The sequence below is a fragment of the Dendropsophus ebraccatus genome, chromosome 3, assembly GCF_027789765.1.
Source record: "Dendropsophus ebraccatus isolate aDenEbr1 chromosome 3, aDenEbr1.pat, whole genome shotgun sequence".
Lineage (NCBI taxonomy): Eukaryota > Metazoa > Chordata > Amphibia > Anura > Hylidae > Dendropsophus > Dendropsophus ebraccatus.
Window position 1 is genome coordinate 60,812,821 of NC_091456.1, and position 12,723 is coordinate 60,825,543.

General features: G+C 45.2%; 1 protein-coding gene across 1 annotated transcript in view; it reads right to left on the reverse strand.

Moving 5' to 3' along the window:
* The window catches only part of SMC5 (structural maintenance of chromosomes 5), a 68,973-nt gene that overhangs the window by 54,358 nt on the left and 1,892 nt on the right, over nt 1–12,723 (reverse strand). The window contains exons 2-5 of the mRNA XM_069961861.1: nt 6,489–6,630; nt 4,254–4,306; nt 3,694–3,856; nt 199–333 (exon numbers count right to left, since the gene is read on the reverse strand). Coding sequence (XP_069817962.1) covers nt 199–333; nt 3,694–3,856; nt 4,254–4,306; nt 6,489–6,630 — 493 coding nt within the window. The remainder of the gene's footprint in view (nt 1–198; nt 334–3,693; nt 3,857–4,253; nt 4,307–6,488; nt 6,631–12,723) is intronic.

Sequence of the window (12,723 nt, forward strand, 5' to 3'; positions counted from 1 at the left end):
GGATTGGGCTGTTAAGATCTAACATGCCTGATCCTTCTTTCCACTAACATCATTTGTCAGGGGAGAGCTGGAAGGGCCGCATTCACATTGGACAGTCGGCAAAAGTGCTCAAAAGCAAGCTACAACATTTTATGGTTATAAGGTCTCAGAAATGTCTCTCTGCAAATGGGGTTAGGTTTTAAGGAAGCAATAGAATACCTCCAATTCCTTCTCATTTTTCCTGAAGTTTTTCAATTCACAGTGATAGTTGTACATTTCTGGCGGCCCAATGGACTTTTCTGTTGCTTCAAGCAGCTCAATTTTAGACAGTTTGGCAAACTCCCCGACTTTATCCTGTAAGATATTAACAAGCAGTGAAGATCTAGACATTCAGGATGATTCCTCAAATTCCCTAATACACTTGTCTGCTGCTCAAGTCAAACAGAAAACAAAATTCCGAGCCCTCACACTGGCTGCACTTATAGCTCATTGACAAACAACTAACTAACATTTACAGGCTTCCCTGCAGCTTTCCCAGTGTATACTTGGGACTTGTTTGAGAGACCAAGAAAAAAGTGGGCACCATTATATAATTAGAAAAAAAGAGTGCTGTTCAACACACAAATCTAGAGAACACTAAAGCTGTGTATCATAAAAGGAACGCACATCCAACCATAATGTCAATTATAACATATGTGCTTTATTAACCCCTTACGGTTTGAGCCAATTTTCAGTTTTGCGCTCTTTTTTTTCCTCCTTGTGTTTAAAAGACCATAGCGCTTTTTTTGCATAAAATTTGCTGTGAAACCAGAGAAAAAAATGTGTGGCGCAATTGAAAATAAAAAGCAAAGGGGGGGGGGGGGGGGGGGGGGCGGCGCAGTCATACTTTTATTAGGGAAGGGGATTTTTTTATTAATATAAAAACCACTTTCTTTTAACATACACATTAATTAGAAGTCCCCCTGGGGGACTTTTAATACAACTACACTGATCAGTGTAGTATACTTAATACAGCACAGATTCATCAGATCGGTGCTGTATTGCTCTGGTCTACAGCAGACCAGATGCATGGATTGCTGAGCCGCAATCAGCGTCAGTCAAACGCTGAGCCACGGCCGGCTCAGAAGAAGAGATCTCTCCTCTGTGATCACATCACGGAGGGGAGATCCTGCCAGTAGAAACCAGGGATGGTGCTCTGCATGGCTTTTAAATGCAGCTGTCATGTCCGACAGCTGCATTTAAATGTCCTTATTAGCGAGGGCGGCGATCAGTCATGCCCGCTAATAGCCAGGCTGCAGAAAGCTGCCAACATTGCGGTGGTTCAGAGCAGGGTCGCCCTCTTTGAACCCCCCTAACGGCGCCATGACGTATAAAATATGTCATGGGTCATTAAGAGGTTAAAAAAGACCCAAATATAAACACCAACGCAGGTACATGGTCATATTTAATGCAAAGATGTCCTATATATCAATTAAAAAACTTAAAGCGGTTATCCAGCAATAGAAAAACCTGTCTCCAGCTTGGATGTAGGTTTTGCAGCTCAGTCCCATTGAAGTCAATGGAGTTTAACAGTGTGTTGTCTCTGGAAGAAAGTGGCCATGTTTTTCTAATGCTTAATAACCCCTTTAAAACCAACCCCAGACCTATTGGTTTGGTCCTTTGTGCATGATCTAAATTGGGCTTAAATCACTGGCTTAATGTTCCAAAATATAGCGCTGGTGTGGAGGGCAAATAGCAAAATGTATCATATTGATAAATAATGCCATCAACTGACCATACGCCTCAACTATGTACGCCCCAACTAAAGGTAAGTCAGAGTAGGTCAGGAACATAGATCAATAATATACCTGGGTGTACAAGTGTGTGCACGCTCCCCTCCAACACATGTTTCGCGTTAGCTTTTTCCAGGAGGCCAATAATCCCCATGCTGTGATGTCCTCATCTACGTTAACTGATGGAGGTTCTGGCGTACAGACGCCTCCCCACCTTCGGTCACGATGGGCCGTATAGCAGGCTATGTTCATACGCTGTAAGAGACCGACCGCTGAGTTCTGATGAAGGTGCATCCGTGCGCGTCCGCATTAGAACTCCCCACTGCACACTATGGAGCGAGCGGCTGGAGCAGTTTGCTCCATAGTGTGCACTGAAAAGGTTTTCTGCGGCCGTTATTTATTGTCAGTTTTCTACAGCGCTGCTAAGGATCCCGGCCGGAGTGTAAACCCCGTGTATACACTCTAGCCGGGATTCCCTTCGGCCTGCAGCACAATGTAGATTCCGTACCAATCACGGCCGTCGTTGCGTTTGTATGGAACTTACGTTGTGTGAACATGGCCTCACTGTGTGTATTATATATATATATATATATATATATGTTTATAATTGTTTCAGCACAATATAGTTCACTTTTTCAATTATCCAACAAGAAAGACAAAAAGTGATGGCACTGTCTGGCTCTCCAATAGATGGCACTCTATCTCAGGCTGGGTCCGGTATGTGATGGTGCTCAATCCGAAATAAACATGCTGTATGAACAATGAATAAAGGATGAAAGGAGGCACTCACCAGTAGTGTATTCAGACCATCCGGCTTTTATTGCTGTGCGCAGGGGCATCGGGGGAGACAAGGTGGGTGACCGCAGTTTGCGACTTAGTGCCGAACCTACTAAGCCGCGAAACTGCGGTCACCCACCTTGTCTCCCCCGCTCCCCCTGCGCACAGCAATAGAAGCCAGATGGTCTGAATACACTGCTGGTGAGTGCCTCCTTTCATCCTTTATTCACTTTTTCAATTATGTTTTTTCAGGTATGCATATTTACTTGATTTTTACCCTCTTATGTATTTATGTTGTAATTTATGTATTTATGTTGTAATGTAATTTGTCACTTACTTTAAGAATATTTTTTTATTCTTCATGCACAATATACACGCATATTTATAGATTTTTCATAATTGTAGACTGCATGGATTTTGTTATAATAATTATGCACATATAATATATTTGTATAGCTTTTATATTATGTATCATGTTATTATAAATAGTCACATCATTGCTATTTTTGCAGAACTTACTCACTAGGGGCGCTTTTTATTATACTGTACTGCCACTTAGATCAGATTTCAGTCACTAATTCATTACTTACATTTACATACTATGGATCCAGAGGAAGTCAGGAGTTGGAATCTGCCAGATGCTGTGCTGGATTAGTGTTGTCAACACCATGGCAATGCGGCGTGATGACACGTGGACCCGCCTGAGGATTGGGGTGCGTGCTCACATCGCGCCACCGTGCTATGCGGCCCATAATGTGACCAGAGGCGGAGAGGCATCTGGACTCCATCAGTTATCATATATGAGGACTTCACAGCATGGGGATTATTGAAAAAACGCTAACGCAAAACGTGTGTTGGAGGGGAGCCGTGTGTTCCACATAGCTTTGTTATTCTTTAGATTAAGGGGGAGATTTATCAAACCGGTGTAAAGTAGAACTGGCTCGGTTGCCCCTAGCAACCAGAACCCACCTTCCACTGTGATAAAAAGTGGCATCTGATTGGTTGGTAGGAGCAACTGAGCCAGTTCTACTTCACACCCCTTTGCTTAATCTCCTCAAAATGTATGGGACAAGCACAGCATATGATCACATCCCTGAATATAAATTATCCTGGGGGGGGGGGGGGTAATAGTTCTTCATCGTAATTTATTGACACTTAGGTTTACCTGTGGAAGAAACTGGCAAAGGTTGCCTACTTGGATGTTCAATGCTGCCACCTGTTCCTCAACCATCTTTAAAGATGCACTCTTGCCGTTGATAGACCATGTTGACTGGTTATTTGACACTTGAATTTCACGGGTGATTATCAAGTTTCCAGAAGCCCTGGAACTAGATGCAAAAATTTATCTTTTAATTAGGAAAAATAAAATCCACTTATAAATAAATCTAAAATGATTTAACACTTTGGCACAAAATGCTATTGACATAAGTCGGAGTACACCTTTAAATGGCCACAGTTTGGTCAAAGGGAGCTGGGGAGCCCTTGATCTAGACATAGATGGAGATCTCAGGGGTGAGAACTGAATCTATCAGTAATTTATGGCATACCCTTCAAAAACGCCATAAATGTTCCACGTGGTAATACTTTTTTTTTTAAGAGGTTATCTGGGCTTTTAAAATTGATAACCAATAGTCAAGAATAACCATTAACACTAGATCAGGGGGTCCCAAGTCCCAGTACCCCCTTAGAGCTAACACAAAGACAATTGTAAAGTGTAATACTTACAGTTCTAGCTCGACTAAACCTTTCTGACATCCACGCTTCACATAAAGACCGACCTGAAAGAATAAGTCATAACCATAAAGGATCAACAATTTTTTTTTTTACAGGCCTCACTCATTCAGATACTTTAACAACGTCTGTAGGTATTCTGAACGTCATGGATCTGCGGTTATAAGAAGCCAGAACAAAAGTAAAACCCTAACGTAAAATACTACTACTTTCTAGTATAACTTTTTACTTGCATTACCTAAAGCAATAGAGATTTTTGTATATATTAGTGGTAATAAATAAGACTCCAGTGTTCTGTTGGCAATATTATTGGCCCACCACCTAATTGTCATATGACACTAGCGTCCGTACAATACCATACAGCTATTTCTAGATATTTACTATGTTTATTTAAAGCATAACTTTCATTTCAATGTCATTTTTTTCAGTAATCAATATATCAAAATATGAATAGTACAAGCCATTTTAGGAAACTCTGGAATAGTTTTTTTTTTAAGCAAAATAAGTTTCCTTCTGAACGCAAAAAGCTGTGTTCCTACCTACGTCCCACACTTCAGATGAAGCAGGATTTGTGTCCATCATGCTCTATGGAGAGGGGAGGGGTCGAGGGAGATGAGGGAGCACAGAGAGGAGAAAAGGCAGCCTTGCAAAACACTATATCCTGCAATCTTCTCTCACCAAGCTCCCTGATAAGCACTGACCTTTCAGAACTCTGAATCCAATGTTTAATGTGCCCTGACAGACTCCAAACTGCTGGTCTGATTCTCTGCTCATTCATTCCCCTCAACCCCTCCATAGGTTATAATGGACAGAAAGAGGCTTTTTGCCTAATAAAACCGTTGGCCCTGGCGAGGGGGCGGGGCCAACGGTGGCATTGTGGGTGGGGCTAAGTGGCACTAATGTTGCGAGGCCATGCCTACTTATCGTAATCTGCAGTTGATAAAAGATCACTTTTTACTTGAACAAGCACCATGACGTATGATATAAAATAAGGTATGAAAACTGCTAAATTTACCCTTTACACCTGTGTAGAGATGACAGAATGCACAAAGGGGGTGACAGTGTAACTTTAAAGAGATACTGTCACCACCCCCACCCCCCCCCCCCTTACCTTACTCTTTGTGCTGTTCTTCGCACCATCCACAAGCTTAGATGCTGTAAATTTGATAAAAACCTGTATTAAACTCATCTGTGTCATCTTTCTGCTGTAAAATCCCTTAAAGGGGTTGGCCACTTTATAGTAGAATTGCTCAGTGTACAGTATTAGTAACTGTACTCACTGTACATACTGACAGCAGCTCCCTGTGTACCTCAGAGCTAAAATCAGACTCCCCTTCTCCAGGCTGAGCTGCCCTGCTCTGTGGTGTTTTGGTCCATATGATTGCTGACATGGAGGAGCATGTGACCAGGCCCCGCCCCCCTGTGTCCACCACTGAGCCTGTATGTGTCTATGAAGGACACAGGGGACAGGGCCGGTGGGAAGAAGGGGCCCAACTACCATCACGTCTCACCTAGGTGACTGTCCACCGATGAAATAAAGTGATTTTAGAGCAGAAAGAAGACACGGACAAGTTTTATACAAGTATATATTGATCACTTTAAAAGGGGAACTATCAGTAGGTTACACAAATCTAACCTGCTGATAACTCCTTATTGTGTAGGAGGCGCTATTTCTCCTATCTTCTTCCTCTGCACCATTCCTGTGCACTAAGTCGCTCATTCCACGATCCAGTAAGACAGTTTGGAGCACTACTAATGGGCCTCCTGGCCTCTCAATCACTCCATGGAGCAAGCTGACAGGACAAAAAGTCATGACCAGTGAAAGCTCAGATGACAAGTTCCAGCTCTCCTTCTGCCTCACACTCGGGATTAAAAAGCATTTTCACAACTTGGCATAAAGAGAGATTCCTCGGCACTACAACAGCTCTGGTACTGCTTAAACATTGCTGGGAACACGTGATGAGTCTAATGCAAGGAGCTCACTTACGTAAACTGGTGGTGCTTAACACAAGTAAACAGAAAACTTCATCCAAATCCAACATGTAGGAATAAAATGTATATAATGGGGTCTGTTGGATTTCCATCATAGTGTCATTCATTTACTGGATAGAAAAGCACAGCATGCTGGACTAATTTTTTCTGAACAAATCTGACAGAATGTGCATTAGAGACTTTTAGCATAAACTTCACAGCAGATGTGAACCTAAAGTTAGGAAAATAATACAATACCTTATCTGCTCTGCCGATAAAAGAAGTCTTCCCCGCTAGTCCCAGGCAAATCGCACAAACAATACTTGACTTCCCTGTTCCATTGGCGCCAACAATCATGTTTAAGTGAGGGCCAGGAAAAACCTCACACATATCATAAGTCCTAAAAAATAATAAAAGTGCAAGTTACTTTCTACCTAGTAACGCAAGTTTCAGTTTCAACCATTTTCAAGATATTCACTTACTAACAGGGTTGTGGAGTCGGAGCTAGTTTTGGTTGGAGTTGAAAAAAAATATATACCGACTCCTGCTTTAAAAAAATCTTTCAAAATGTTATTATTCAATGTACAATGTTTCATTTAAAAATGTTATTCATCAATATATTTTATGTTACGGTTACAGCGCTACGGTTGCAGCAGGCTGTGTGTGCTCGCGCGCGCTACGGTTGCAGCAGGCTGTGTGCTCGCGCGCGCTACGGTTGCAGCAGGCTGTGCGCGCGCTACGGTTGCAGCAGGCTGTGCGCGCGCTACGGTTGCAGCAGGCTGTGCGCGCGCTACGGTTGCAGCAGGCTGTGCGCGCGCTACGGTTGCAGCAGGCTGTGTGTGTGTGTGCGCGCTACAGTTGCAGCAAGCTGTGTGTGCGCGCTACAGTTGCAGCAGGCTGTGTGTGTGTGTGCGCTACCGTTGCAGCAGGCTGTGTGTGTGCACTATGGCTACAGCGGGCCGCAGCTGTGTGTGTGATTGAGAGAGAGGCAGAAATTAAAGGGTTTTTCTGGGCAAATGTGAAAAAAACAGGGGGGACAGGGGGTGGTGGGATCATAAAAAGAAGTCCAATTTACCATCCATGCACCCCTGCAGTACAGCATCATAGTTCCCGACACTGTGATGTCACAGCTCCACTCCGGCTATCAGTGAGTGAGGCAGAACACAGCTGTGGTGCCTGTGGGGCCGTGATAATTCAGTAGCAGAGAAGCTGACAGCTGATAAATCTGGGCCTATGTCTGACCTCTATATCACTATGTGTGACTCCTCGCTAACACTGTGTGACCCCTCTATATCACTTGTATCTGGCATTGTTACCAGTTTTCCTTTGTGTATATGGTGAATATTTAGTTAGAAACATAGTCAGCAAAAAATACTACCTGTTCCATTTAGTCTAGTTTTGAGTTCTTCAGCACCAGGGCTGTGGAGTCGGTAAGCCGCAGCTCCAACTCCGACTCTTGAACTTTATCAACACCGACTCCGGCGCTGACTCCTGCTCCTTCATAAATGGCTGGTCATATACCAGGGGAGTTATTTATCACACTGGCTCAGCAGCTTCTCCCTAATGTCCTACATGATCCTGGGGCGACTTCTGAGGGAATAATGCAAAGATATAAAGCAGATTCTCCTGTGTGTGCAGTGGATGCAGCCAGTCTCCAGCCTCCATGTCCTGAACTACTCACAACAAGACTAGATGGAGCAGTTGGTCTTTTCCTGCTGACAGTCTTCTATGTTTCTAACTAATATTCACGATACACACAGAAACACTGCTAACAATGCCAGATACCTTAATATAGAGGTCACACAGTGATATAGAGAGGGTCACACAGTGATATAGAGAAGTCACATATAGTGATATAGAGGGGTCACTGTGGGTGTGGGGGCACGCCATAGCGCGCGCGCGCGCACACACACACACACACACACACACACACACACACACACACACAAACAGCTGCAGCCATAGAGCACTGAAGAAAAACCCCACACTGAGGACAGAGGTTACTGCTACACTACTTATGTCTTCACCTCCTCCTCTATATTACACAGGATATCTCCAGATTACTCTGCTGCTTATATACAGTCATCCAGCATCCAGGAAGAGACCAGCACAGATCTCCCCCCACACAATGGACTCTTCCAGCTCAGATATAAACTTCCAAATAGTGACCGACAACTTTTCCCTGACCACCCTTATCTAATAGGGCCAGTGTCCTATTACTGATATATTCCCCGACCACCCTTATGTAATAGGGCCAGTGTCCTATTACTGATATATTCCCCGACCACCCTTATGTAATAGGGCCAGTGTCCTATTACTGATATATTCCCCGACCACCCTTATGTAATAGGGCCAGTGTCCTATTAGAATGTTGCTCATAATATATATTGATGAGCAAAACTTATAAAATTCATACCAAAATCAATTTTAAATTGTTCTAAGATTTTTTTTTAAAGCTGGAGTCGGAAAAATTTTTTCAGACTCCGGCCAAAATTAGTTTCGACTCCACAGCCCTGATCGGCACATGGTGGCTGGTGACTATCGTAGCTGCATCCGCTTTGCTTTAGGGTATGCTCACACTATGGAATTGGCAAAGAATATTCAAGCCACAGAATTTGTGCATTTATAGTGATGTGCTAAGCCGAAGTATGGCTGTCGAAAAGGGCTTGAGTGAAAGCTGGAACATGTGCAGCTTTAGGCTGGGTTCACACACAGTATTTTTGCTCAGTATTTTGCAACCAAAACCAGGACTGGATTAAAGGGGTATCCCCCCCCCCCCCCAAGAGCCAAAAAAAATAACCCTAAACATAGTTCTAAAAGCCGAACTATGTGCAAGATAGGAAACTAGATTTCCCATCATGCATTGCTTCTCCCAGATGATGAAGATGTTGTAGCAGAGCCGATGATGTTGTAATGTCGTAGCAGACCTGGTGATGCAGCAGAGCCGATTATGTAGTGGTGATGCAGCAGAGCCGATTATGTAGTGGTGATGCAGCAGAGCCGATTATGTAGTGGTGATGCAGCAGAGCCGATTATGTAGTGGTGATGCAGCAGAGCCGACGCTGGTGACCGATGGGGGAGGAATGCTGTTAGCCGGTGATGGTGAAGTGTGGAGGGTGAGATCAAGGGGGGATGCTGGTGGCAAACGGGGGTGTCAGGGTGCCGGGAACATTACTTAGGGGTCTGTGGCTGATGCAATCCCGGGGGGGGGGGAATTAGCTGGCGGCCGTCCGTGATGCGGGGGGGTGGGGAGTGGGTTGCTGCGGGTGCCACTGGCGAGATGCGGGGGGGCGTTCCGCTACCACCCGGAGTGATGCGGGGGGGGGGGGGGGGGGGGGGGTGGTTTGATGCCGCGGGTCCCGCTGGCGAGATGCGGGGGGTTTGTGGGTGTCCCGCTACCGGCCACCGCTACCGGGTACCGCTGGTGAGATGGGCGCGTGCGGGGGGGGGGGGGGGGGGGGGGGGGTAGTTGACGTTCCGCTACCGGCTGGGAGTGGGTGCTGCTGGCGAGATTCGAGGGGTGGGGGCTAGGGGTGGGCAACATTAATGCAAAAATAATTTTTTGGGGAATACCCCTTTAAAAACACAGAAAGGCTATGTTCACACACTGCTGAAATTGAGTGGATGGCCCTCATTTTATGACAAACAATGGCCGTTATGTCATACCAACGGCCAATGTTTTAAAATATAACGCCAATTATTTGCCATTAAATGATGGCCATCCACTAAATTTCAACAGTGTATGAACATAGTCTTTCAATCCACTGCCCGGTTTTGCTTGCAATATTTGGACCACAATACTGAGCAAAAATACTGTGTGTGAACATACCCTTACTGCCAATAAGGCTGGGTTCACACTGCGTTTTTGCAATCCGTTTAATGTATACATTTCATGGAAAAAATGGATGCAATTGTGTGTCATCCATTCGGATCCGTTTTTCCAATGACTTCCATTATAAAAAAAAAAATCAAAATCAAAATGAATCCGTTTTTTTTTTTTTTTTTTGTGGACACAAAAGTAGTGTTGACTATGTTTTTCTGTCCGTTAAAAGTGACCAATTACAAATGGATTGACCGGATTGCAAAAATGTAGGGTGAACCCAGTCTTAGCTGTACTAAAATCTACTAAATTAAAAAATAAATAAACAAACTGGGCAAGAAAGGGATATCATTGTAATCAGCGTCACAATGGCTAAGGTTCAGGTGTACAAATCTGCTGTTTGTTTCCCCTTTAATGTGGTTGTTCACCCAAAAAAAAAAAAAAATAGATCTTCAAGTCAACTGGTGCCAGAGATTTGTAAATAAAATCTCAGTACAGTACTTAAAGGGAACCAATCACGGCGAAAATGCCCCTAATAATAAGGAAACATGCTCATACAGCACGCTTCCCAAACATCCCCCTGTAGCCTCCGTCCCCTCCTTGATCACACCGCAATCTTACTTTAATCAAGTCCCGCGCTGTGTGCTAATTGCGGGCAGGTAGTTATGGTGTGCTGAACTAGTCACGGTCCTGGGCGGTTTCGAGTGATGTAATCACGCCCAGAGAGGCGTGATTCACAGACCTGCGCTCCACGTTTCCTTATCATTAGGGGCATTTTCGCTGTGATTGGTTCCCTTTAACAGCTGCTGTATGTCCTGCAGGAAGTGGTATATTCTTCCCAGTCTGACACAGTGCTCTCTGCTGCCACCTCTGTCCATGTCAGGAACTTTCCAGAGCAGTAGCAAATATCCATAAAAAACCTCTCCTGCGCTCTAGACTGGAAAGAATACAACTTCATGCAGGACATACAGCAGTTGATAAGTACTGTAATATTTGAAATTTAACAGAAGTAAATTACAAATCTCTGGCACCAGCTGATTTTAAAGAAAAACTTTTTTAGTGAACTACCTTAAAGTGACTGTACCACCAGGCCCAGGCTGAAGCACTGGAGGCAGGCCGACCCACCCTTAGTGGGAAGAAACCATGACGTGACTCCATTAGAATCAATGGAACCCTATCATAGAGGGGCTAGGGTTTCCTTCCACTAAGGGTGGGTTGGCCCACCTCCAGTGCTTCAGCCTGGGCCTGGTGGTACAGTCACTTTAAAGGGGTTGTCCAGTGCTACAAAAACATGGCCACTTTTCCCCCTACTGTTGTCTCCAGTTCAGGTGCGGTTTGCAATTAAGCTCCATTTACTTCAATGGAACACACACACTTCCACCACGCACGCACACACATACACACACCAAGCATTTAAGCACTTAGACCTGTGCATGCAGGCATTGGCTGGTGACAGGTTCACCCCCCCTTACCTGCACTGCCTTATTTATAGAGATGGCCGGACCATAAGAAAGATGATGCACTTTGCCCCTCTGCCATTCTGTCTTGCACCCCCTCCTAATAGTATAATTTGTATCTATGTATGTACCCCCAGAATTGTAAAGTGCTGCGAAATCTGTTGGCGCTATATAAACAAAAATAATTATTATTAAAGGAGAAGTCCGGCGAAAATTATTTTTTTATATGTTATTACTTATGGAAAGTTATACAATTTTCTAATGTACATTAATTATGGGAAATGCTCATATACTGCTATTTCCCTTAATTTAGTGTATCAGGAAGTGTTAGAATTATCTCTGAAGCAGTGACGTCACGACCAACGGTGTAATTCCTATGGAGTGTCCAGCAGGGGGCGCTCTATATATAGAAGTCAATGAGTACCATTGACTTCTATATATAGTGCGCCCCTGCTGGACACTCCATAGGAATTACAGTGTATGTAATGTAATGTAATGCACTGTACTGTTGTGACTTTATGAATACATTTATGGAATACTTTGGGGAGCAAGTGTCCTTGCTCCCCAAAGTATCCCATAAATGTATTCAATGAATACATTTGCAGGGCACCGAGCAGGGAGGGAGAGAGATGCCATCTACCTCCCCCATCCTTGCTCGGTGCTGGGAACATATACAAAGCACTACTCCCCCATTATCTGCAGATAATGGGGGAGTAGTACCTTTTGCTATCCCTATCACCGCCCGCGCCGCCGCCGCTCACACAGGGGCTGCTATTCATGCCCCCCGCCGCTCCCCCTCCTCCTCCTCCCGGCATCAAACTTACGATCGCGCCGCTGATTCCCCGCCGCCCGCGCCGCTCCTAACTACCGCTCACTCGCCCGCCCCGTTCCTGGCCGCCGCTCTCTGCTCATGCCGGCCGCGTCAGCCCGCCCCCACCCCGGCCGGGGACACCAGGAAGCGCCGTGCTCCCGGCCGGGGTGGGGGTGGGCTGACGCGGCCGGCATGAGCAGAGAGCGGCGGCCAGGAACGGGGCGGGCGAGCGAGCGGGCGGGTAGTTAGGAGCGGCGCGGGCGGCGGGGAATCAGCGGCGCGATGAATAGCAGCCCCTATGTGAGCGGCGGCGCGGGCGGTAATAGGGATAGCACAGGTACTACTCCCCCATTATCTGCAGATAATGGGGGAGTAGTACTTTGTATATGTTCCCAGCACCGAGCA